Below are 27,611 nucleotides of genomic sequence, written 5' to 3' on the forward strand. Positions count from 1 at the left end.
TTCTGCAAAATAGTTCAGAGTATTTTAGGCACGGAAGCAGTGGCTTCCAACCTAGCACCCATGTACACCCTTGAAATAAGAGGTCTAGATTGTCTCACTAAAACGAAAGAGGTTGAGGAAGCTATAAAAATGGATTACCCAGAGATGAGCAACTTTATGGTGTGAGTTAAGTTTGTCAATTCCAGAGGACAAAAATTGGCGATTGTCACTGTTCCTGAAAAGCCAGCGAGCCAACTTCGTCATTACTGGAAAATAAAGATCGAGTGGATTATTTGCAGAATAAAGCGAAGGGTAGTTCCAACCCCCTGTTTTAAGAGAGAGGGCAGAATTTTTCAAAGGGCAGGACAGAAGCACTTTGTGTTACAAATGTGGCGAGCTAGGGCACAAAGCTACTTGTGAGTAGGCAAAGTGCTGTGCGAAGATGTTGCTCATGTTCCCAGTTCAGAGTCTTGTGTGACAGATGCGGTTAACTTACCGAGTGCGAAGGCATGGCCGAGGAGACGGCTTCGTTTTGCAAAAGTGACGTTTTTCAGTATTTACCTAAAATCGACCGAATCTACGCAAGTTTTCCGGAATAGCGGCATTTGACGGCAAGATTAGAAACAAACAAGGGATAACTCTAATCGGAGGAATTTTTATCGCCAGAGCCCTCGAATAAGGTATGCCCCAAACAGATTTTGGAAATGGCCACCAAGATAGAACTTTTGTTCTAAATAGTAATACTACTCTGACATTCCGACGGCCTCATTGCGAGGACATTTTTCCTAGCGTAACTTTTGCTACGAATTCCTTAGTGTCAGCGGTCCAACGATGGAAGGTACTGGAAGATTTCACGGCCAGTGACCATCAATACATTTCCCTCGAAGTCGCAACAAATCTTCCACAATGTTCTGCCTTCTGACAAATGCGTATCGGGTGGAAGATCGGAAAATTCTATGTTGCAAAATTTGTCAAAGCTCTCTCAACAGTGGGCCCGGATAGCTGAGTGATTAGAGCACAAGGCTGTCGTACGGAAGATCGCGGTTCAAATGTTACTGGTGACAGTGGAATTTGCATCAAAATTTGACGTCGCTCTCAATGAGTACCTGAGTCAAATCAGGTTAATAATCTCGGGCAAGCGCAATGCTGACCACCTTGCCTCTTATAGGGTACTATAATTCTGTAGTGTACCGTTACGGTCTTCAATGAAGTGCTCTAACACACTACAAGGCTCTGATCCAATTAGATTGTTGCACCAACGATTATCATTATTATTATCTCTCATAAGGAATCAGCGACAAGACTAGGTCCAGACAGAAGAACTGCAACTGAATCGCATTTAACAATGAGCCTTATCAACGAAGCTCTTAATTCATCGACTCCCAAAAAGAATCTGTGCCCTGGAAAACTACCTGTACACTGCTGGACGACTGAAATTACAAGCCTACGAAGGAACTACCTGAACTTTGGCGGATTGTTCAGAGTGCAAGAGGTCAAGATATGGTGACGCTTAAGTCCGCAGAATATAAGAGTGGGAAAAAGAACTCCGTCAGGAAATCGACAAGCAGAAGGCACGCTACTAGCAAATGCTAACCAACGACGTCAATAGAAAGTCATGAGACTTTGGGTATAAGCTGGTTTCCAAAAAACGCGATGCCCATCGGTCGCCTTGTTCTGTTCAGCAGCTAAGATGTAGCCAATCGTGCAGGTGCTTTTTCCCGTCCGCCCCGGCAACTGGCAGCGAGTTTTTCTCCATCGCGCTGAAGGTTGCCCCACTAAAACTGGCTGAGGTGACCCTAAGTGCAAGAGCAGCCCTCAATTCTGCGAGGTGATGTCACACGTTTGAGGCACTGGAAAATCGTTTCTCTACTCCAGATCCCTAATGCAAGTGTTTCCGGTCTATTTACTCTACGAAACCCAGGAAGAGGACCGTTAAGAGCTCCATTCTTATTTCAGTCCTTTGGAACGCCTTATATGATAGTCTTCTATGACTCGAGACCCCTGATGAATCCCATTTTATCGGATACGCGGATGATGTTACGACACTTGTTACCGCGCACTCTGGGAGTGAAACCATGATCTTGTCGAAGCCGGTGAAGAAATATCTCGGCATGATGGTAGACACGAAGATGAACTTCTTCTAGCAGATGCGCAACATTGCAGACAAGGATGTGGCGAGAATGATTGCCGGCTGATGTTCAATGTTGCAGATCCCTTATCCTGCAGGAATCTGTAGAGAACGAATCCGTAACCTCTATGCATTGTAACAATCTTGGAAAAGAGAGTCGAGAGGTAGATGGACCGCCCATCTCATAAATGAAATGTGGCCGTGGTTCAACCGGAAGCACTTTGAAGTTGATTTTTACCTAACCCAGCTACTAAAAGGACATGGATATTTTCAATTTTACCTGCACACAATCGGAAAGTTACGATCACCCCCACTGCATTTATTGCGAGGATGTGATGGATGATGCCGGCCACACTTTTTTCTTCTTGAAAAGGTGGGAGCGCCATCGCCATTACCTCGCGATGGAAAGACATCTGGTGTCGCCATGTGGTGAGGAAAACCATGCCAGAGCGAGGACACGTGGAGCCAAGTGGCACGTTGTACTCAAGGCATTCTTAAGGCGAAAATGATAAGATGGATAGGAGAAATGCTGGGGGGGGGGGGGGCGGGGGGTAGCTGAGGCTCTCAGTCTCTACAAGGTTTTGCTTTTGTACTGAATAGTCTTGGCCTGAGGTAAATGGTTCCGGGTCAGAATCCTAGACGCTTCAAAGGGATGTTTTAGTCGGTAGTGTATCTGAGGCAGTAGTCCGACACCTTGCGCGTAAATGCACTTCACAACCTTACCCAGAAAAGCACATTCGAACTGCAGGCGCAACATATATGCAGAATGAACCATTCGCTTCACGGTCACAAGCGAACTCCGGCTTTAAGAAAGATGATAGACCCCTGCAATCTCTGTTACCACTACTATCCCGAAGCTGGAGCACTCGTTAATTCTTGCTTACGTCCGGTAGTACAGGACTATTTTGATTTAACATTAACATAACACCATTATTAGGGAAAGCGAAATAATGAGAAGTGAACCTAATCTGGGTGCTGTTGCGAGGTTTTCAAATCACCATCAGCGTATAAACCCACCGTTGTTTCGGCCTTTTGATTTATTACCATCCACTTCGTTGTTCAAACCGATCTTGGCGAATGAATTGTCGTTAGCGCAAATTACATGATCACACCATTGAAAACACCTCTCTCCCTTCTTTTCCACAAACGCGGATACGTCTTGATCACATCCGAAATGAGAGGATGTGATCAAGACGTGTCACGCCACTAGTCCATCTTCGTCTCCATTACCCCAAGACGCCGTTCATTGTCTTTTATAGTCGGGCCACACCCAGAACCATAGATACGTTGATACGTCGATCACACAGAACGTCAGTTGGGAAACGCCACTTCATCCGGGTTGCGTCAATCCTTGAAGAAACTTCTTAATGCAGTTCTCTATTGGGTGGTAGCATTCCCTCGAGATACACCGCTCAGTTCTGGTCAGGTCACTGCCTCTTGCAGTGATGGTGTCTGTTTCATGAGGATCAGTCGACAAAAAATCAATTTTATTCAGATTCAATATGAGTGTTGCATGAGGCGATCATTCCATTTTTGAACAAGTCACCCGAAATAATTTTTGCTATGAGACGCCAGGAAAACATCGTCTGTATAAAGCAGTGTTGGATGTCCCGTGTGACAATATCCATAAGCAGAACAAAGAGGAATATTGAGAGGGCGCTTCCTTGATGAACACCGACAGAGACTCGAAGTAGCCTTGATACACCTGCCACATTTCGAACTTTATCTTTCGGGTCCTGGTAGAGCCAATGAACTCAGTGCACGAGTTCCTCTGGTACTAGATGTCATCGTAGAGCATGCCAGATAAATTCATGTGTCACACGCTCAAACGCCCAAGATCCAGAAATGCAATATAAAGAGAGCGATATTTCACCATGAGTAACTGCGCAGCGTGTATTGCATAAGTAATTCCGTAGTACTTGACAATCCCGGCTTAATTCATGATTATTTCGATATCGCACATACGGTTGTCAAGAATGCGTTCAAGGATCTCCATGGGATGGAACAGCAATCGAATCGGACGGTAACTAAAACACTCTGCTGGACTACCTTGCTTTTCCCATGTTGGAGCTGTGGTACTTTCTTCCTAGTCAGATGGTGTTCTACATTCCTGAATAACCCGATTGAAGAATTCACTAAGCCACAGAGTTAATCCACATAGCTAACTAATTTAGATTCTTCGATGATCTAATGTGATGAAACATTGTAAGCGATTATAGGATTCGAATACAATCGCGATAAAATTTAATTGAAATAAAAATTTCAAATATCATTGGGAACAAATTACCAATTAATTTGAAGCGATAACTAAATTTTGTGATAGACATCTTGTTTCACTCGTATCAGTCTGTCAGAGGTTTGAACATTTCAAAAACATTCCATTCCGCTTCGCTTAGGGAACATTTACCCAACTTTGTGAAGTTTCATAATATTATCAACATCAAACTTGGGAAACTCTCTCTGTTGATATCATGTGGATATAAATTTCAAAGTTATCTGTCTATGATAATTTCATGGAATAGTTAAATGCTGTAACAAAACATCAAAGGAAAAGTTTTGGAGATATCGTTATGGATTTCGCCGACATTAAAAGGAGTTCAGCTCACAAATGGCAAGGTTGGTGTTTGCAAACAACCCGATGTCTTCAAGGCGAACCTAAATCTGAAACCCTTCAAGAGCATTGACATTGAAGCGTCTGCAAGATAAACTTTAAACTTAAAGAAAAAAAAAGAAAAGTTTCAAGGTTTCATTCAATATTTATTGAGGATAAAATAACAATTTTGTTTATATTAAATCTAAGTGTAAAGATGGATTATTTCACCAATAATTGTGAACAGTCAATTTGTTACAAGTACAGTAAGTTTTTAGGTCTTGATAATGTGCTGGTTCGAATTATCAGTTAATTATGCGCTACAAATACAATTTACTTAAATCCGCTATCGGTCACTTTAGAAAAGAAATTAATATGAAAGTTACTTTTTGTTGTAGTTCGTTTGTGTTCCTATATCTCTTGAAGATACGCTGATTACAAATAAAGGGGCGGCAAAATCAGTAAATGTAACAAAAGTACAAAATAAGGAGATAACACTCAAGAAATCTACACAGTTGGAAAGTGAAATATTCTAATAAAATTAACATCATAAATAGTGTTAACAACAGTTTTACAATACAACTAAGTCCTAAGAGTGCAAGTTAGATACTTTTCTTCGATATGTATTCGTAGTATGTAGTATACAAGAAAGGATCCTACGGGAATAGTGCTACGTGGCAAAATGCTTTCTCATCTGTTTTCCGCTGATTTGATTATTTACAAAGCTGAAGTCTAGTTCGAGGCGTGCGTTTGATTCTAACATAAAATTGCATGAAATATACATTTGACAAGGCACATGATATACACATATACATTCATATCATTTGATTTGACTTCGATTTCAAGATCATGATTTTATTTTGTATCACATTTTTTTCGAAAATGTTCGGTATTTTCGTCGTTTCGAGAGTATTTGTTAGTCCAACTAACTCGCTAATCTACCTGTTTGCTGAACTACTTGGACAGTATTTCCAGGGCTTTTGAAACTAGAGAATTAGCTACGATTTTGGAGGCTTCCGACTCTCTTTCAAGGTGAGATCGCTTTCTGATTCGATTTCTTCCTAAGGAAAATACTAAGTGGGGGTGATGGTCTAGATGTTCTAAGGGAATTGTCCTAGTAGGTTTTTATTAGTGACGCTACGTGCTGCTTCTCTTCCTCGGTCAGGCCGTTTTTCAGAGTCCGACGTACTGAAATTTGTAAAAGATTGATTTTAATAATGTATGCATTTACTTTAGTTATTGTTGCACATGCAACATTATGAACATTTCCTTAGCAATCAATACACAACATAAACAAATTCATATTATAAGACACCATTTAGTATTATAGCATAATATGGTCTCAACTACTTAAAATATTGTTTAAAAAATTTTAAAAATACCAAGCCAATACGCATGCATTCCATTAAATCAAGCTGTTAACCAAACCACACAATCATTTTACACCAACTTCACCTACAAACGACAACAACACCATCCAGCAAACACACTTACTACAATGGCTCTACTTATTGATGAAAAATTGGAAAGATCGATTTGATTTTCGACAAGATACGATGTTCTATATTCTACAGGTCACCGAAGCCCTTGAAAACGAATGGAAACATTAGGAAAGTTATTAATTTCATTAAGAGATGGATAGGATTTTACAGTCATCTCCTTAGGGTAGTCGGTGGTGAGTCTAAAGATAGAATCATTTCTTATTCAATTGGATAGCGACCTCTGCTGAGCTGCCTTCTTTGTAATAAAGCTTTCAAGCAAGGTTCGAAACATCGGAAGCGACTGCGACAAACAATGCTGCATTGGCCTAAAACGGCCTTGTAATACTCGTAGTTGACCTAATAACGACGACCCGCGGAGCCTTCATGCCCAGGAGGGCATCGAGACGTGGCAAACCTTCTATGTTTTCGTGGACAGTAGAAATCGCAGAGCTCCGGAAGGAGTGTCACAGGCTCCGCCGCTTAACACGCTTAACATAGTGACGGAGTACCCATCAGCCAAGAGGAGACTCCACAGTGCGATAAACAAGAACAAAGCTCGCTGCTGGCAGGATCTGGTCGACGAGGTGAATGAGGATCCGTGGGGACTCGGCTCCAAACTGATAACCCCACAAATCGGGGCTCTGCGAAAACCATGTTCATTTAAGGCCGATCAGATGGACCGCATTGTACTGCCACTACTCCCGACGCACCCCGTATAGGATTATGACGTCGGCACGGAGAGTGCAGAGGAATGTCCACGTTTCTCTATAAAAGAGATGGAACAGGCCGTCCTCTTTATGAAAGGCGACCCGAGTTGCCGTCTTCATCCGCCCACTATGTATGCTTGACATTATTGGAAAAGTGCTCGAAAAACTTATCAGAAGTGGACGCACTGAAGCGATACGCATTGCCGCAGATTTATCTCCGCCAGCAGTTTGGTTTTAGAGCAGGGAGATCCACAGTTGATACTGTCGTGGATGCCGTTCGACGAGCGGAGGCACATAGCCGCCGAAATCGACCGGTGGTGCTCCTCGTAACGCTTGACGTCAGAAACGGCTTTAATTCCGTAAGCTGGAAAGACACTCTAGACACACCAGACAATACTTTCCACATGCCGAACTATCTCCTACAGATATTAAGGGACTATCTAAGGAACCGCTCCCTGCTCTACGAAACACTAGAGGGTCAGAGGAGGATGGAGGTCACGTCGGGAGTAGCACAAGGATCCATCCTAGAACCGGACCTCTAGAACGTCACCTATGATAGTCCACTTAAACTCGACATGCCGGAAGAGTCGCACCTGGTCGGCTATGCAGATGATGTCGCGCTTATTGCTGGACACACTGTCGAACAGGCGCAAAGCAGACACGGCATATTGATGCGATGGGGAAACAGATGAATGACTACTCATGGTTTCAACCTCGCCTTGGAAAAACCGAAATAGACAGCCTGACTAGAAAACGAATTTCGACCCTGGGCCCCATATCGTTCGGCGAGTCGATAATCGGGTCAAAACCAACGGTAAAGTACCTCGGGCTAACTCTTGACTCAAAGATGAGCTTTTTTGAGCAAATCAAACCAACAGTGAACAGGCTGCAGCTGGAGTTTCGGCGTTAAACGCACACGATTAGAAAGGCGCGATCTCCGGTTTGTATGTTTTGCAATGGAGTTGCGAACTACGGTCATCTCACTTTTCTCTCTTGTTAAACATGAAAGCTACTATGCCCAACTTGCCGAATCTAAACAGGAAAGAAAAATGAGACGTTTCTACCTCTGTTGCACGATGAGGAAGCAGAGACAACGTGTATAGGTTGGAATCCGACACCATCGAAATGTTGAAATGGGATGTTGTACCATACCCCCATATCCGCCAGATGTGGCGCCTTCTTTGTTCCGGTTGATGATGCATGGCTTGACTGAGCTGCACTTGATTAATTTCGAAGAATTGCAAACTTGGTTGGATGACTGGTTTCGGTCCAAACAAGCATCATTTTATCGTCGCGATATTCATGTATTGTCCGCATTGCCATATTTTTCGGATTTCTCTTGGAATTTTAAACTTAAATTAAATTTAAATTTTCTATTGATAAAAAAAAATCCAGAAACTTAGTCGGGTACATGGTAGTTAAGGAAAAGTCGAATTTCTTTGATGTCATCATGCGAAAACTTGAATTTTTAACTCTACTCCGTGAAGGAGAGAGGATGATGGGGAATGTATGTAGGAGCAAGGAGAAGGTCTCCTCCCTCTAATCCTGTTAAAGAATTCGGGCGGACATCTCCCTTTAAAAAGTTATAGCCACCAAAAGTGGGGCTATTTTTTTAGTTATAACAGCGGGAGTTGACTTTGAACCTTATCTCCGCAAGAAAAAAAAAGGATACCAACGGAGACGTAGGAAATCACAGCGAACTTGCCCTTAAAAGGTTATAGCACTTCAAATGGAGGGAGTAGGGGAATTTTGATATAATCATGGTAAAATTTGATTTGTCCATTCCCCCTTCGGAGAGGGAAGGTAGAAAAAGTTATATAGGAGGAAAGAGAAGATCCCTCCTTTCTAACACCGAAGAAGAATTGTGGCGATCATCCCATGTTGAAGGGTTACGATGCCAAAAGGAGGGACCATTCTCATAGCTTATTGGTAGGGCATCGTGATTTGCAAGAGAATCGTTCCTTGTACCTCTCTCCCATCCCTCACTCGCGCTTCAACTATTTAAGGAGTAGAAACCACTTCGAACTTTTAGCGGGAATAGAAAGGAAGACATTGTTTTTTCTCCTCGGGATGTTGTAGTTAGCAAATCCAACTTTAACACGATGATATAAAAGTATCACCTCTACCCCCCATTGTAGTGAGGTGCTATGCCTGGCCGTTCCCAAATTTCGTTCTATCTCATTTCTGATGTCATACTTGGTAGAGACATCTTTTTCATTTTTCGAGAGGATATTGGATGCGGACAATATTCAGTTGGAAATACATAACGTAAAGTTGAGCCTGGCTTTCCCTAATACTTTGTCTCCTGATAACTTCAAACAGAGAAGACAATTATCTTCTCTTCTTTGTCGGGAAGAAAGAACGGATGGGTGTGTAGCATTCGGCTGAATAACGGGGGTGGTAACCAGGTGCTGTCCAAAGATGCATTCGTACTTTGTTGAGAGTAGATTCTCTCGCTTTTCTTTCCAACTTTTTAAGTTTGAGAAGAAAAAGATCTTCAATTTTTTTTTACCTTAGGTTTCGCTAATTTATACTTTTCCTTCTTTCTTTCTTACTTCGAAGATAAGTTCGTTTCCATTGCTTTTTGAGCGTTGGTTCATTTCGTTTCTTTTTGCTTTTCGTTGAATGCAATTTTATTTATTTCGCTTTGAAAGTAGGCTCATTTTCTTTTCTCTCTTCTTTTCTTTTGAACACAGTCTCAACTTTAGCTTTGTTTGGAAGTTTTCAATTCTCTTTTTCTAGTCTATGTTTTATGACAGTTGTGAGTTTTCATTTCATTTAAGCTTTGTCGCGGTCAATTTCGGCATTTCTTTGGCCTTTTGAACATCATCATCAACAAGTCATTTCCAACTCTAAATCCCATCTGTTTCGAGGTTTTCCTAGTGTTGGTTAACTTTCACCTTACCTTTAAGTAAACGCCTACAAAATTCCTCTACTGTCGAGACATGACCTGCCCACTGGAGCTTTCGAATCTTAATATAGATGGCAACTTCTAGCTCGTCAAACATAATCCAGTACTGATTCTTTTCAAAAGCGTTCCATCCTCTTTCATTTCCAGCCTTGACAGGCACGTTATTGTAATAAATAGTATCGATCGATGGCAGCGCCAGGGTTGCAGGATGTTCCACTCCATGCGGCAGTTCCAGCTGTTTGTTTTCTTATCATTTTTTCTTAGCTTTCTGTCATGGTACTGGTGATTTTTGATTTTAAGCGTTCTTTGATGCATCCGTCAGAAAAAACGCTAGTTGAGGAACACCATCTCATCCAATTAGCGCTGATGTGCGAAGAAATTTCATAGCGCAGTTCACAGCATTGATCCCAGATATTTGCATCGCTTAGTTCTCGGTTTGCCCGGATAGCTGAGTAGTTAAAGCACAAGGCTGTCGTACGGAATTTTGCGGTTCAAATCTCACTGGTGGCAGTATCGTGATTTGACGTCGGATACTAGTCGACCCATCTGTGAATGAGTACCTGAGTCAAATCAGGGTAATAACCTCGGGCGAACGCAACGCTGACCACGTTGCCTCCTATTGGGCACTATAATCCTGAAGTATACCGTTAGGTTTTGAATGAGGTTCTCTAACACACTTTACGGCCCTAATCAAATTGGATTGTTGCTTCAACGACTATTATTATTATTAGTTCACGGTAAGTCGCTGCCACTAACAGTGATAGTGCCTGATTGATTGGGGTCGGTTACTTTATTTGATTCAGATTCAGTGTCAAATTGTATTACATGAAGTGATAATTCCATCTTTGGATAAGTTGCCCAAGATTGATTTTGTTATGAGACAAAGAGGACGCTTCCTTGACAAACGCCGACAGAGACATAAAGCGATTTCGATATAACCACCAAATTGCGAGCTTCACTCTTCAGATCACAGTAAAACAATTTCACCGGGCGCACGAGTTCCTATGGCACCAGGTGTTGGCATAAAAGCATACCAGATGGGTTTGTTTGACAGATGATCAAACGCCTCCTCTAGATCCAGAAACGCAACTGTAAAGAAGGCGATGCCTTTCGCTGTGTTTCTCCATGAGGAACCGTGCAATGTTTATTACACCAGTACTTCCACAATTCTTGACAAACCCAGTCTGGTTCGGAGTTATTTCAACGATGTCGCGAACACAAGCGTTCAAAATGTGATGAAAAATCTTCTTGGTATGGAACAACAGCCAGATTTGAAAGTAATTACTGGTAACTACTGGACTGCTTTTTTGCGGACCTCACGGATGAAATGGAAAAACTTGCATGACCCTACAGATTTAGGAGATTTTACTGCATCTAGGAAAAAGCAATTTATGTGCTAATAAAGCTGGTTTATCAAATGAATAAAAGGCTAATTTTTTTGTCCTTTGTCGATAAAATATACAAATGTGTGTGTTTCAAAGTAAGTAAGCAGAAAACCTCAAGTTTGCGGGATTCGTCAACGAAGCTCCATAAATTCTAAAGGCTTGGTATTTAGTTCGCAATTAGTAAATGGAAAGTATTTTTCCACATGATTTCTTATTGCCGCGCTAATGTTTTATGGCTTCTGCAAATGCCTAATGAAATGTACTGAAAGCATACATGAAGTGAGTAATTTATGTAGTCTCCACTAAAGGGCGAAGCTACAATGACTCCGAGGTGTAAAATTACTAAAATTTTTAAAAAAGGTTTCGTCGTCACTTCGGCATAGTTTAGGTCTGAACGTACGACGGATTTCACTTCAATAAAATTCGCACTCGTGTCGTGTTTGCAACTATATATAAAAGAAGCACCTGTCGCTACTGCCCTGAACAAAACCGTCAGTCAACCAAATTTAAGTTATGCAATCTAGTAGACAAATTTAAAGGCAAGTGTTTAACTACTTATAAATAATAATCGTTGGCGCAATAATCCATATTGGATCAGGGCCTTGAAGTGTCATATAAGACCGTAACGGTACACTACAGTACACTGTAGGAGGCAATGTGGTCAACATTGCGCTCGACCGAGATTATTACCCTGATTTGACTCAGATACTCATTCACAGCTGAGTCGACTGGTATCCGAGGTCAAGTCACGATACAAATCTCACTGTCACCAGCGAGATTTGGACCGCGGCCTTCCGTATGACAGCCCAGTGCTCTAACCACTGAACTATTCGGACGGCTTGACGCTGCAGGTATAAAAGGTTTTATGTTTCCCTATGTGAGGAGCATAACGCAGTTCTCCATTGGCCGATAGCATTGACTGGAGATATTTAAATCGCTCAGTTCTGTCAATGGCAGTAACATGCCCAGAACTGAGCGATTTAAATATCATGGGTCAATACTATCAGCTAATGGAGAACTGCGTAATGAAATTGCTTCACACATTCACGCACCCTGGATGAAGTGGCATTCCACAACTGGTTTTCTTTGTGATCGACGTATCAGCGAACGTCTCAAATCGAAAATTTACCGCAAAGTCGTCCGTCTGCCGCGCTCTATAGTTCTGAGTGTTGGCCGACTATAAAAGACAATGAACGCCGTCTTGCCGTAATGGGAACGAAGATATGACATTGGACTAGTAGCGTAAGACGTTTTGATCACATCCGAAATGAGGATTTCTGCGATCGATATGGGGTTGCACCGATCGTGGAAAAACTGCGAGTGAGGCGTTTTCGATGGTGTGGTCACGTGATTCACAATCCCCCCCCCCCCCCATATCGATCGTGGAAAAACTGCGAGTGCGGCGTTTTCGATGGTATGTTCACGTAATTTGACAGTATTGGTCTGAACATCGAAGTCAATAGTAAGCGACCAAAAGGTCAGCTGAAACAACTGTGGCTTGATACGCACGATGGGGATTTAAAAGCCTCGCGATTACATCCATCTGGATGGCGTTTAATAAAATAAAATTACGAAACCAATCACGACGAGTCGACCCCGCTTATGAGCGGGACAAAGGCTGAACAAATAGAAAAAGATGTGAGGAGCGACGATTCCATTTCCCTCTAATTTTTAGAAAGCGATTTAAATAAATCATTTAAAGGGAAGCTCTGTATTGACAATAGTCAACCTCATACGCTTCACACTCTGAGTTATATTATTATATAACTATTAGCAAATGCGAGGAATTTAACCTAGAACAGGGCTAGGGATAAGTAGATTCTTCATGAATGGAATTTGAATATTTCATTCGAATGTCAATTATTCTCGTTAATTATGATGTCGGCATCTTATTTTTATGGCTAAGAATGCGGTAAATTCGTAGGAAATTGATAAATTTGAACTGCTATAATTTTGACACTAATATTCGGATTTGGCATCTGTATGCACGCGACTGTCCGCTATGTCGGTGCAAAATTTAGTACTCCTAGGATGAACTTAAGGGGGGTGTTTCAGTCAATTTCTAAAAGTTGGTAATATACCATTAGTAAGTTTATTTGAGCAGATATCGGAATAAGACATACTTAGAAGCCTAGACTGCATCTAAGCGCACCATCCTGATTTTTTCGGATTTTTAGGTTGGGTAGTTTCCAAAAATGAGTCCTGTCTCACTTTAAGTGCGTACATTTTGACTCCTTACTCGCGCACTATGCAATTTACGTCGAAAATAAGTTTCGGAAAGTACTAATCGGGACCTTTCATTTGATAATCTACATGACTATATCCGGTGTAATTTTTTTTTAAATCGTCCCTTTGCATGTATGGGGAGCCCTCCTTTAAACTCCACCTAAATTTATGCCACTCGCTGTATGAGTGGGATTTCATAGTTCCCATCTATCCACTAAATTTTGTTCGGATCAGTTTAGCCGTATTGAAAAAAAGTGCGTTTTACAGACAGACAGACAGTGAATCGATTTTAATAAAGTTTTGTTTTACATAAAACCTTAAAAATTAAAATAATGAAAAAAATTATGGACTGTGCAGACTCTCACATAGAATCTCATCCGGTTCAGGTGGCTGATGACTCCTTGCTTACTCCGGGTAAGTATTTGATAGTAATTAACAACCTCACAATTTAAACTTCTTAATACTTGGGAAATTCTCTCGATTGTCAGTGCTCATTAAATAGATTTTACATGAAACGGCAGAGTTAATTTCAGTCATGAAAAATAGCGAATATTCAGGAGATTATATTTTTTCAGGCCACGAAGACAAACAATGATAGAAAATTTTTGAGCAGCTCAGATTTCTCTCACTGCATGAAGTCCATCCGTATCCAGTGATAAAATGTTGACATGAGACTTACAACCTTGAAAAAATGCTGAATTTGAAATGGAACGGTCTGATTTTGAAGTGGAAAAGTCTAAATTTCAAATGGGAAACTCTGAAATCGACTTGGAAAAGTGTATGAAGTCAGTCTGGAAAAAACAAATTGTTTGGAAAATTCGGAATTTCATTTGGAAAATTCTGAATCAGACTTGCAAAATCTATATACTTCTCCGGAATACAGTCGGGTGGCTGGTGCCTTCTTTCTTATAGAAAGGACTGCCCCTTGCAACTCTTTCAGAATGAAAAGTTGACAGTACTCGGCACCTTCCACGCTTTTGTCATCAGCCCTTATCAGCGAAAATTGAGTCCATCTGTTCAGCAGTTGCGGTCATTGCGGTACATGCCTCCTTTCGGTCGTTGGAACGTTATGCCAAAAGGCGGACCTTTTGGCACTCGCTCCACAGATCGGCAATTACCGCTGTCCATCAATACATAGAAGGCCTACCATGGTTGGTTGCCCAGGGATTATAGAAAACTCCTACATTGTCTTTAACAGGTTCATAACTGAGTTAACAACAAAGCCAGCTGCAACGCCCCACTTCCCGAAGTGTTCTAAAGTGCCACTTCGGCTGCTCAAACAATTTGGACGAACATCTCGATGTTCACCTTTGCAATATTCCAGGCGCAAGGGAAGCCCCGGGTTGATGCATGCCGAGAGATAGCATCCACCATTCAAAACGCGATGTATTGATGGTCGTTCACCGGAAAGTCTTCTAGAACTCGAGATAGATCCGATGTTTAAAACTGCGAACTCCGCTCTCTCATTTACATTGAAATCACTTCCAACCCAGTTCCTCTCCTTACCGAAGACAGAATTGTTAAAACTTGTCAATGAGGTAGATCATGAGCTTATCGAATAGCACAATACACAATGCAAAAATTTCTGGTTCTTGTAGGAATTAATGGAAGCCCGAGTCGAAGAATGGAATGAAAACAACTAACTGCGATTCCGAGGACGTGGAATTGAGCATGCAGGTTTCCCAAGCAGAAGCAATTAATTTTGCTAATGGTTTGCTTATATCGGCTAAGCTGTCAAAGTCAAAACCGTAAACTTGCCTGAAAAAGCTGGCCAAACGCAAAATGCGTGATTTCTTCATATTCTAATCCTTATGATTTACTTTCTTCATTATTTTATCCATTACGAATTCTTTGAATAGATACCTATGCATAATTAATCTTATATGAAACTCTTTTGAAATGTGATCACGGACCTTATTTTGGTCATTGGCCAAAACTTTTTAATTCGAAATCTCCAGTTGGTGCTGTAATGCTGCGCGATAACCTCCTTTGCCTATAAGCTCTCACCTCAAATCCTTTCTCTAAAGCATTCCAAAAACTGACAAATAGTCTCCCCGAGTCTCTCGAAAAATACATTATGAAAAAGGGACGAAAAACAAAACATTCAAAAATCTGCATCTATGGAAAAATAACCATGCATGAAAACATGCTCTGTCAAAAACCAAACAAAAAAATAACAACGCATTCTAGTATCATTAAACTAACCAATGCCCTAGGGTTCAGGTGATGCTGCAACTCTTTCAGCGGTGAATCCTTCCCTGGTTCGTGATCTCTTCACTACCAAAATGAGGTTTTACAAACAATATTTTATAAATAATAACCAAAATTTTAAAGTAAGGAAAAGCGATGTGTGTGCAGAGAACCGTCTTAAACATAAATACGCACTAGTCAACGATTCCAACAGGATACGCATATTACATAATAGATATGATAAAATAAACTATGCAAACTACCACCACCGATATGTCAAATTGACTGAGTAACTCTGATTTGTACTGTATTGTGTATCTTAGATATAATTGCATCTTAGATTGCAATGAAAAGATCTTTCACTCACATGATTTGCGATCAGCGTGACGCGTTCGTTTGCGTTCGCGGGGTGTTGGGCGAGGACCAGGTCCTTTCATGGCTGTTTTCACCAACGATTCTATGATCTCATCATCACCATCGGTGAAATTTTCCTCATTTTGCTTGATTACTGGTGATCGCAGTCCTTCAGCGCGACGTCGGCGCCATGTAAGAGTTCCATCAGAATTGTCGTTTCGTGAATTTGTTGAACCCAGCAATTGCCTGCAAGTGAAAATTCAAAATGTAGATCCTCAAGAACTGATGTTAAAAACATGGAAGAATAGTCCATGTAAATCCTCATTTTTGTCAAAAAGGATGTATCTGTTATAGGAAATATTTTTACTTACTTCAACTCAGCATCAGCTCGGTCTTCTTGAGTTCTGAATTTTCCAACATCAACGATCATCTTGCCTCGTGTCTTATTCCTCTCACGGTGGTTAGCTTTCTTTTCAATTTGCTGCTGGACACGTTCCCTTGTTGTGCGGTATTCAAGGGCAAACTCAGATAAGACACGACAGAATTCATTCGGTTTTGATTCAGCAACTCTATGCTGGGCTACACCAAGCCACAATAAGAATTTACGATATCTGAAAGTAAGGAATAAATCAGTTTGACACCCATATCCTTCTGATAACCTCAGTTGTCTCACCTGTTAATTACACGTTTATGTACAATTTGTAAGATTATTATCCTCTCGGCACAATCAGCCAAGAAATCGACCAATTTCTGCTTCAGCTGTATTGGGCAATCGTGTTTTGCGATGAGTTTAAGGCGGTCCCAAGATGCTTTGCATTCAGTCTCCAAATAGGCAATATTGTGAGCCAACTCGGTGAAGTCTGCCTTTGAGGCCCTGGTGATTGGACCGATTTCTGAATAAAGGTCAGTTGTATCTGGTGACGATTCCATCACCATGTGGCATAAATGATGAAGAAGCGAGTGCTTGTGCACGGTGTCTTTTACTTCAGGTACCTAGTGGGAGATAAAAGTGAATTGATGTATATTAGTAAGGACAGCTTACTGTAGTCAGGATCTTATTTCATTTGGATCCATATTCTCTTGGCCAATGAGTGATCTGCTCAATTTATCTATTTCAAAAATCAGTGAAAATTGAAGTCCTTAGGTTTTTGATGTAGCTATATTTTTAAGTGAGTAGAGCTCTAGTCTGCAACATTTCTCGCACTGATCTTCCAAACCTAAACTAACATTACAACAAATTACTTTTTCTCAATTTAATGAAAATATTACTTTTGCTTCAAAATCTAATTACAGCTTTTTCCTTATTACGAAGGACCGTAGAGAAAAATTTGGGTCCGGGGTGAAAATCATGAGTCTGGAGTGAAAATTAAGCGAGCGCCACTGGTACCCCTTTTTTCCTTTAAAATATTTATTCCGGGCCCCCTGAGAGAACTCCGGCCGGGGGATGCATTCTCGACAGAGGGCCTCGGCACATTATTCTGCTTTATTATCAGTCAGAGGAATTGCTTCAGGCCACCGCATAAACCCGCCAATGATTGTGAGCCAATACTTGTATCCGTACGAATCTCGCAAAGGACCAATGATGTCGAGGTCGCTTAGTCGACCGTGGGAATACACCTACTTCCTTTTTTACGTGCTTGTTGGTCTTACAATTTTGGCACGCGGCGCACTGTCTGGGCCAAGAGTTTATGTCCTTGTTCATGGAAGGCCGGAAGTATTTTCCAGCGACTAACCGATTCGCCGTCTTGATGCCTGGGTGCGCTAGATCGAGTAATGCGTGAAATACTTCCTTGCTAAAATCGACCGCAATGAATGGCCTAGGTCCCTTACCTGAGGTCACGCTTTGTAAGTGGTAGTTTGAGCGGAAGATAGGAAAATCCTTGAACTTGTATTTGGAATTTACCCTCAGGCTCTGAAGCTGTGTCGTCTTTCTGCGCCTCGGCACGGCAATTGTCGTATAATCGACTGGTGGGAACAGTGACCTCCGAGATTCGAGACAAAGTGTCTGCAACGACGTTACTTTTCCCAGACACGTGTTGGATGTCGGAATTAAACTGGCTGATGAAGCTTAATTGCCAAAGTTGGTGAGGAGAAGCTTTGTCGGGCTTTTATTTAAACGCGAAAGTAAGGAACTTGTAGTCTATGAACATAGTGAATGGCCTGCCCTCTACGGAGTAGCGGAAGTGCTTAATGGAGAGGTACGCGGCGGGTAACTCACGATCGTAACGGTTGTAATAACATTGAGCTGGGTTGCGGTGTTTCGGAAAGAAGCACAATGGTTGTCAGATTTGTTTAACCCGTGAGTGAACAGCCGCTGTGTCTGACACAGCCAATCTTGACCACCGGAGCGTACAGACGCCGGTCACTTTTTTCAAAACACTAAAAAAATACACTTGAACATTTTCTAGTAAAATAAATAATTCCTAAAGCAACATCCAAAGACCAGCATCACAGTGATAATGCGTTTCAATGCAAGTGAGTGCGACCATGCGAAAATGTATTGCCACATCTCCGATTGTGCCAAACACTTCAAGCAGAGATGCAGCAGTTCTTCGCTATCAAGACATGTAGATGGTAAAAGGAAGACAATGCGAATTAAGACCAGAGCCCACTAGACCAGACTATCCCCGGACAGGACTTATCCAACTATAGCACAGGTTGCAAGGATGACCGCTTTTTGCATCTTCATGTTTTTTTTTTGCGCATGTTGTTGTTTGCGAAAACTACCCTTACCCGTCTATTAAGAGATTCTAAATCAGTATTACTCCATTGTTTCACTCAAAACACATATAGAAGGCCAACTGTATGCCGATACCCTTGCTAAAATGGATGGTGACGTCCATCAAGGAGCGAAATTGATTTCCGTCTTTGGCATACAGTTTGATGTCATCAATACACATTAAATATAAACAATATACCACGTTTAACTTGGAACCTGCAAAAGGTGGGATAACGGATTCAAAGCCAAATAAAACAGCGGGCTTAAAAAGTTACCTTGGAAGATTCCACGCCTAATTTGTGTCTCTCCTGATGTTTGTAAGGAAACCCATAGCTTCGTGCTCCAATTCTTCATCACTGTTCTCAGGAGACGAACGACATTGGGGTTGATTTTGTCCAAGCGTAACACTTGCAATAACGACGAATGAGAGATATAGAGAGAAGATTTAGAGTCGAAGACTGATTTATAGCCGATATAGGATTTTGGTGGATCACCTGCTTCACAGCCTCGGGAAGGGTTTGCGCATTCCTTTTGTTCCTCAGCTATCAATTTATGAAAATCAAGATATTTTGAGATGTTGGCGCAAAGAACTGAAGTGAAAACCTTGTTAACGGCAAATGCCACCCTGTTTATTCGGGATGAGATAAGTTCCTACTTGGTGAAGAATTGTGTAACTATTATAATTTTGGATCGGCAGTCATCTAGTTAATTTAATTTGTCAGTGCCCTGTAAATGCTCTTGAACCCTTTTAACAAGAAGTTACGAATCTTATCAACTCCTGGCGCCTACCAATTACCCGTGTTTTCAACGGGTATTTCAGTATCAGCTTCAGTAATTTCAAGGATGAACGCATAAAGTGGCTCCAAACAGTTCTCAAGATGTGCTCTGCCTGATCCAGATCGAGGTTATTTTGCCGACCGGAGATCAAGGTGTTTTCTGTCCTCCGCTGAAAGCTCTTTTAATACCTGCCGATGTAATATATATAAGTCAGGGTAGGAAAGCTGCTTCCCTTTGTGAATGCTACGAGCTGGTTCTGAAGATCTGGGCCGACTGGACTCTGCCCCTTGTCATTACCATAGCAGGGGGTTTGTGCCATTAAAAAGGCGCACCAGCGTTATGGTTGGGTTCCTCGGAGCGGCCACTGTTGCCTACCTACCTACATGATATTGGTAGTTTCCCAAGTAAACTTTTGTTTTGGAATCTTTGGCCTAGCATCCAAGAAAATCTCAGTATATTCTGTGAATGCCATATGAAATGTGGTCAAAGCCTCATTATAAATTTGGTCGACACCTCCAGTTACTTAGCTTTTCCTAAGCTTCATGGTGCATGCCTTACAGATGGAGTATTCGAGTTGATCCTTTGTTAAGCATAGTTTGTTAAAAACTTTATACCGAACTCAAGTAGAACTTCGTGGCAAATAAGTTGTCTAGTTGGAAGGGCAACTCAATTATGTTTCACCATTGACGCTTAATTGCCGACCGATTGACGACCTTCTCTTCCGGAACATGACTTAGTTCCGAAAATCAGGTTACGAACGCGTCTTGGAGTCGTTGTCTGAACCCTGCTGGATTCCGCTCCAAATCCGTGTTACGGTGATAGGTGCAGACGATAAATTTGTACAGTTGGTTAGTCCAAAGTATACGACGCCTAGGTCTTCCATCCCTGGTAGACAACGGCATAACCGGCAAAGCATCCTAGCGCAAAGAGCCGCTATGGTGTTGTTGAGCGGCTCATAACCATGTTACGTACTGTCTTCGTGCCCCTTGTTTAAAATTTTCCACAAGTAATGAGGAACCAGTCAGCCTTGCAGGGGAGGGGAGCCGCTGAAATATAGTATAACGTCACTTTAAAACATCCAATAAATGCTTGACCCTGGATTCCTTTACCCCAGATTAGGAATTTGGTAAGGAGATTTACTTTCCCAAAAAGGAAGTATAGCAAAGGAAAACACACACAATGCGAAAAATTCTGCTTTTCCGCGGCTACTTAGTTACAGGATTAACCTGCGGTACTCATATCCGATCCAGTGGCTCCTGTCATTATCCGTTGTCAAGTTGGTTGTTTCTTGATTTGACTAAAGATATATGCATATCTCCCCCTAGAGAAACGGTATATTGCACTGTTTCCCTGAAAAGAATGGAATTAGATTCGGAGATGTAAATGTCGAAGTAGCCATAGAAAGAAAAAGAATCGAATGGATGAATAAACAAAAAGGCGTTTTCCGGAATTTCGTAAAAGCGGGGCACAGTTGTAGTAAAGGCGATACTGCCGAAAGTATTTCCGGAGCAAATACTAACTCGTGAAGAGTAGGAAATAAGTGAAAAAGTCATCGTCATGGAGATGTGTGATCCATCCCTCAAGGTGCTCATCTTCATCGGCATACGTTTTCGACAAGGTGTTATACTAGTAAACTGCGCGCCGGGTAGCCTATAGTCCTCAAATTGCCATGATAGAAGAAACGAAACTGTCGGCATGTGGATGGGTATACCAGCGACACACATAGTGAAGGTCTACCTTCCCAACGTCACAGCGAATGAAGTGCGGAAGCTTATATGCCTCATCACTCAAGAAAGCGAAGTCAAATTCCTTACGATCAGTGTATATAACCGATCCTTGGAGGGAAGTAAATGTCGTAACTGCCTGACCAATTACAAATTTGATAGCATAATTGTGCAAGTACAAAGAGAGAAACAAAGGAAGGACACTTCGGAAGACACACAGGATGGAAAATCTACCAAGGCCCCCGAAGCAATCGGCAGGACCGGGCAGAGAAGTGGACCTCCTACCGATAGAATAGGGAAGCTGGGCAATCTAGGCCTAGAACTTCCTGGGTTCACGTCGGACAGCGACCCGCAAGGAATCGCCATGTCTGGGGAGGAGGATGCTACTTTAACGTTGAAAGAGAGCTCTAAAACAGTAATGAAGCCAATGGTCAGTACTGAAATGGCCCTAGTAATTCTCCACCATACAAAAGTTACACCTGCAGCAATTGCAAAGGTGCGTTTCAAGGATAACATTTGAATAGTCCTGGCTCAAAAAGTCTGGGTGTACCGTCGGCAGGTTCGCGGTCTGCAAGGAGAAAGCATGCAGATAATTTGGGAACTAGTAGTTAGACTAGCGAAGTTTTACATCGTTCGTACTATACAACTATAGTAGAACTAACTGAAAAACTATATTGGAACTAACGTTCTAATATGTAAACCCTTACATGCAGGACGGTCAATCAAAGTTGCCTTGTACCAACTGAAGAATGTAATATGGGATACCATAGAAGCAAAACAAATAGCACTGTGCGCGTTTTTGGACATCGAAGGAGTGTTCGATAAAAAATCATACACATTTCTGTGTGCGAGATGCCCTGATCCCCAAAGAAATGAGAAACGGCCTGGCTCTGGATGGGCAAAGAGTAGGCAAATAGAAATACCGACAGGTACATATTTTATTGGCATTTACGTAATGTTCAAGGTTGTCCACAAGGTGGGATATTATCACAGATAATGTAGAGTATGGTAGTTGACGAACTCCTAGGAGAACTTGTTAGCTCTACTGGAATAGAGGTGCAAAGTTACGACGATGACATTGTTTTAACATGTAGGGGCAAATATGAGGATACCCTATGTGACTGGGCAAAGGATCATTAGTAACTGGTGCAGGAAAGCGGGGTTCCGAATAAATTCAGACAAGGCCAATATAGTACCATTCACTAGAAGGACCAAACTTAATCACTTTGATGAGAAGTTTAAAACACGTTAGAGCATTAGGGCGAACTGGGAGAGGGTAGCATTGACATACGGCTTAAGCCAACCGATTACCTGGTAGACTGCCGAATCCCTTATAATGCTCCAAGCAGGCGGCATAGCAGCATATTCCAGATTGAAATATATGCAACCTTTAACCTTACAAGGAACTATGGGAGCAGAACCTTGCTATTCTAACCAACAGAAAAGCGGCCATCAAGGCATTTAGATCTACCAGGTGAATTTGTATGGGAGTGCTTAACAGGCTGAATACGCTCATCCCGCTGAGTACATCGGATTAGAAGGCAATAAGGCAACGGACAAGCTGGACAGGAAGGGGCGACGACGCCGTTATACGGACCAGATCTACTACACCCAAAAATGAAGGGCAACGACTGAAGAAACTGAACTGGATGAACTTACTAGGAATAGAGAGACTATCACGATAAACTAAGGATATCTATGTACACTGTCTGTAGATTCTGTAAAGAGAATGAGGAAACCTCCGCCCATGTTCTGGGATAGTGTCCGGCAACGTAGGTCGAGGCACCTGGGAGAAAAATACCAGGTGCCAGATTGAAACACTTGGAAGTAAGGAAAATAATAAAGTTCCCGTCGGTTATAGGCTTGAATGACATAGTATAGTTAATAAATATTATAACCAGTAACAGGGTACAATAGTACTTTAGGGACGCAATACGACGCCCCTTGACAATATTATTATTAGCAACGAATTAAATAAAGAATAGGTGTCCAATCCATACCAATATGCCTAAAACAATGAAGTATGACTGTTATACACTAAAAGTCGGGTAGGGTTCACTTCTGAAAATCAAATCGAATGCTGTCCTTGTCGTTTTGGTAAATTTATTCGTAAAATCATGAAATTATTTCTCCTTAAATTTTTAATGTGCCCTCAATAAATAACATCCATTTTCGAATTCATTCAATCGGTCTCCTTAGATTTCTCAAAATAGGTTTCTAACAACATAAGTGCACCTACTGCTCATATAAAAGACGCTGAATCAAGCATCCTGTCGGCACTAAAATTTCAGTCTCCCAAATATCACAAAATCATTCATCAACGAATTTACGACTTCCCGGGCTTAACATATTTAAAGGCCGATAGAAAGGACATGCTGCTGTATAGTATATATTGTTCCAAAGTCTACTGTAAAGTCACCATTGAATGCGCCTACCTTTGCTAGATATTCAATTTGAAATCCTTTTACTGGCGTTCCATTCAGGAAAATTCCAATCGACAATAAAGTCGACAGAATGCATTTAAATGTTTTATTTGCTTTCAGCAATTCTAGTCCTTGTTTCAAGTCATTGAGCGGTTCAGCGATTTCTTTCTGCAAAGAGGAAAATATGCATGTATGCGTTTAATTTATTTATGAATCAGAGCAAACAGGATTCAGGACATATGAGAAGAGAGAATGAAACTTTCACAAAAGGCAAAGTTGTGCTTTATTATCTCGTGTACGATACTCCGGAAAGCAGAAGGAAGCTACAGCGGATGCAGAGGTGATTCAATTAAAGTTGCGTCCATGTACATCCTGCAGACCGCTGTGTAAATTTTGAATTTTGCTAGGTAAGAATGGAAAATAATTTCAATTATCCAAAGCAACATAAAATCCCAAGTGTCCTGATTCCTACTTGACTTTAGCATAGACGCAAATACGATACCTCGGTATTTTCAAAATCCAATTTGAAGGCCCACAGTCTCAGCCGAGCTGACAATTCTGAGATCGAAGATAGCGTCAAAAGAAATTGCTCTGCACTTCCCAATGGTAGCTCGGGATTCGCCATCTGAAAAAGGAATTTTATGATTTATAGTCTCCATTACATTTCTATTCGCCGAAAGGTTGACATTGTGTCACGTTTTGGCTCGCATTAATCTTATCTATTTGTTCGGTATTACACTCACCTGCGCCTCCTGGATTTTCGCTCGCTCCTCGTCTGATGGCAACATATTTAGTAATTTATCGATTCCTTCACGCGTCACAACAGTCTGGTCCATTTTCAAAATTGCTGCTTTAATAGCTCGTGGCGGTGGCAGCTTTGTCATAGCAATATTGATGGCATTAGAACGCTTATGATCGAGGACGATAATTTCCTTGTTTTTATTCAGTTCTTGTTGTTTCTGTTCGGTGTGGTTTGGAAAAAGAATTCAATTAATACTACATGGTGTGTGAAGCTTATATGTATATGGGTATAAGGATATTGTTTCAAAGACAGATCTAAAAAAAATTTAGGGTAGGTATGTGACTTCTTGGTGTAGAATATGTTGGTGAAGTGCAATTAGTCTCTGAAAGAGTCACTTCAATCAATCAAATGAAGAAATTAATTTTTTATAATAATTGTCGTTTGTTTTTGTTTTCATTTTCGATATTTCCTACCAAACTGATCCTTTGGGTTTGTCTGAAAAGTAGACGAATTATAGTTGCCGCAAAACGAAAATCTGTCGAATGGTCGAGGATGAATATTTTAAATGCATGCATGGAAACACACCCAGCCGACGACAGCGCAAGGTAGTACGAAAGAAGGCGAAGCTTCCTGGGGATGAGAACATGGGCTTCGTTGCACTACCAAGGCGATATTATGAGAAATCGGATGAGAAGAAGCGAAACTTCCGGCGGAGGGTAGGGACAAGCGTGTAATCCCAGTGGACGCAGCATGCTCTTCATTTACCGGGAGTTTACAGACTACTTATCTACAAAAATATTGGTTAGTCAAATTAACTTCCAGTTAAACCCCCCACTACCAAGACGGGCAAAGTTGCAGGACTGTCCTTATATATTTCTAGTACAAGAACCATGGGCACGATTTAACAAAATCCGTAGCATTAGATAAGTAAAATGGGCTAGAATGTTCTTCGATGAACGATCCTGAAGAGTAAGAGCGTGCGTTCTAATGTTAAAATTCTCAGAGGCAACCGTGCTTAGACAGTCCCCCATTACCTAATTGATTCCGACTTACAATACCAGCTAACGGCAAGAGAAGAAATATCGCAGTTGCCTCGGCTTACTCACCTCTGATTCTTTGTGTCGTCCGCCGACGCAAGAACTAAGTGACCTAGTAGTGTATGCAGAATCAGAATCTAAAACTCTTAACCGCCTGACTAATACACGCGAAAGAAACTGTATTACAAAGACAGAGCTGCATTGAAATGAATTGAACAAAATTTCAAGAACCTCTTGGCAACAAAGTGCAGCTTTGATTATAGAAAATTAATTGAAAACTCCGAATACCACACTTTCAGACTGCTTTGAAGAGGCTCTTATCATCCAAGGCACACACGGAACCGAGAACTGCAAAAACTTAGAAAATCAACAAGATGACATGAACCGTGCTTGTGAAACCAATAAGACAGTGTGAATGTACATAAGAGGCATATTTTGAGAAACTGGAAAGCGAAAAAAGGACTTCAGGCTGTGCAGAATTTTTAAAAAAAGAATCGACTAAGTTGGACTCGTACAAAACGGGATGCACCTCTCACGGATTTGCGAGTTTTTTCTGCACAGACTCTTTTGAAAGTCCAGCATCGGGGAGAACAGGTGACAGAGGTGGGAGGAAGAACTAGCAGTACCTGCAAAATTTCAATACGAAACAAGTCGTGAAACCGGAAGCTAGGCGCTTCAGGTATGAAAGGTTTTGTGTATTTCTATTATAAAGAGATTTGAATGTGCATTTGTCCCATTAGCATGTAGCAGGTAAAATATGCATATATTATGTGAAAATAGCCACTTTCAAGTGATATTGACATTCATAGTCTTGAATTTGCAGAGAAGCGGCAGATTTGACTTAGTATAACTTTGTTAGTATTAGTGCAATTTTCACCAAATTTGTAGCATCATGATCATGCTGTAGCCTATATTGCTTCAAAATTTTGGGATTCTAGGGTGAACTTGAGGGGGGTTTTTCTGTCAATTACTAAAATTTATAGTAATATATTATTATTAACTTTATTTGAACAAGTATCGGTATGGAGGGTATTTCGGAGCCTAGGCACTATATAGTGGCAGCCCCCTGATTTTTTTCAAATTTTTCGGTTAGGTAGTTCCTGAGAATGGATTCATTAAAAAAATAACCAATTTCAACCCCCGGCACTCCCCACCTTTTCAACAAAAGTCAAAACTAAGACCGGCTTCGAAAAGTACTAACCGAGACCTTTAATTTGATACCCCACATGACTATATTTGATAAAAAGAAATATACACCCCCTTTTGCATGTATGGGGACCCCCCTTAAGTTCGTTGTAAAAGGATGTAACTCATTATATGCGTGAGCGTTCACAGTTTCCACCTTTCTACCAAATTTGGTGTCAATCGCTACAACCGTCTCCGAGAAAAATGCGTGTGACGGACAGACAGACAGACAGACGGACAGACAGTAACCCGATTTGAATAAGGTTTTGTGTTTACACAAAACCTTAAAAATTACAAGGAGAAATAAAACACTGCGGGAGCATTACCGCTACCCAAATATACTCTTACCTCAAGGAAACTCAAATCTCTACGCTACTCAGTCCTACTCAAATCCAAACGTTACTCAAATATATACAAACCCCAAAACTACTGAAATCTACGCACACCCCAACGGTACCCAAATCTACTCATATCAGAAACCTACTCAAACTCCAAGACTACTCAAATTTGCTCATACCCTAATTCTAGTCATATCTATTCAAGCCCCAACGCTACTCAAATCTACTCACACCACAACGATACCCAAATCTACTCAGTCCTCAACACTACTCAGATCTTCTGAAACCCCAACGTTACTCAGATCTAGTCCAACCCCTGCGCTAGTCAAATCTACTCGCACCCCAAAGCTACTCAAATCTATTCAAGGCCCATGTACTGAAATCTTGTCAAGCCCAACACTAATCAAATCTACTCAAGCCACAACACTACTCTGATCTACTCAAAACCTCAAAATGCTACTCAAATCGACTCAAATCCCAACGCTACTCAAATCTACCCAAACCAAAGCGCTACTGAAATCTATTCACGTTATTCAAGTATACGTTACCCAATTTTACTCAAGCACCAACGCTATTCAAATTTACTCACATCCCAACCGTACCCAATTCTACTCAAACCAAAACGCTACTTAAATCCACTCAAACTCCAACGCTACTCAAATCTATCCAAACCTCAACAGCGCTCGGCAGATTCGAGTAGCGGTGGCGTTTGAGT

General features: G+C 41.4%; 1 protein-coding gene across 7 annotated transcripts in view; it reads right to left on the minus strand.

Annotated features, from left to right (window-relative positions):
* Positions 1-4,843: 4,843 nt before the first annotated feature.
* LOC119650467 (FH1/FH2 domain-containing protein 3) overlaps positions 4,844-27,611 on the minus strand; it is a 412,025-nt gene continuing 389,257 nt past the window's right edge. For 3 of the 7 annotated variants that reach the window (XM_038053334.1, XM_038053339.1, XM_038053338.1), the window contains 7 exons: positions 24,338-24,553; positions 24,097-24,219; positions 23,607-23,762; positions 16,625-16,944; positions 16,323-16,562; positions 15,965-16,197; positions 4,844-5,885 (listed from right to left, as the gene is read on the minus strand). In XM_038053334.1, the coding sequence (XP_037909262.1) occupies positions 5,812-5,885; positions 15,965-16,197; positions 16,323-16,562; positions 16,625-16,944; positions 23,607-23,762; positions 24,097-24,219; positions 24,338-24,553 (1,362 nt within the window). In that variant the 3' untranslated portion in view covers positions 4,844-5,811. Of the gene's footprint in view, positions 5,886-6,191; positions 6,284-15,612; positions 15,685-15,964; positions 16,198-16,322; positions 16,563-16,624; positions 16,945-23,606; positions 23,763-24,096; positions 24,220-24,337; positions 24,556-27,611 lie in introns of all 7 variants that reach the window. The other 4 variants (XM_038053335.1, XM_038053340.1, XR_005249283.1 and 1 more) reach the window with 3 other exon arrangements.

Source organism: Hermetia illucens, chromosome 2 (assembly GCF_905115235.1).
Source record: "Hermetia illucens chromosome 2, iHerIll2.2.curated.20191125, whole genome shotgun sequence".
In the NCBI taxonomy this organism is placed as follows: domain Eukaryota; kingdom Metazoa; phylum Arthropoda; class Insecta; order Diptera; family Stratiomyidae; genus Hermetia; species Hermetia illucens.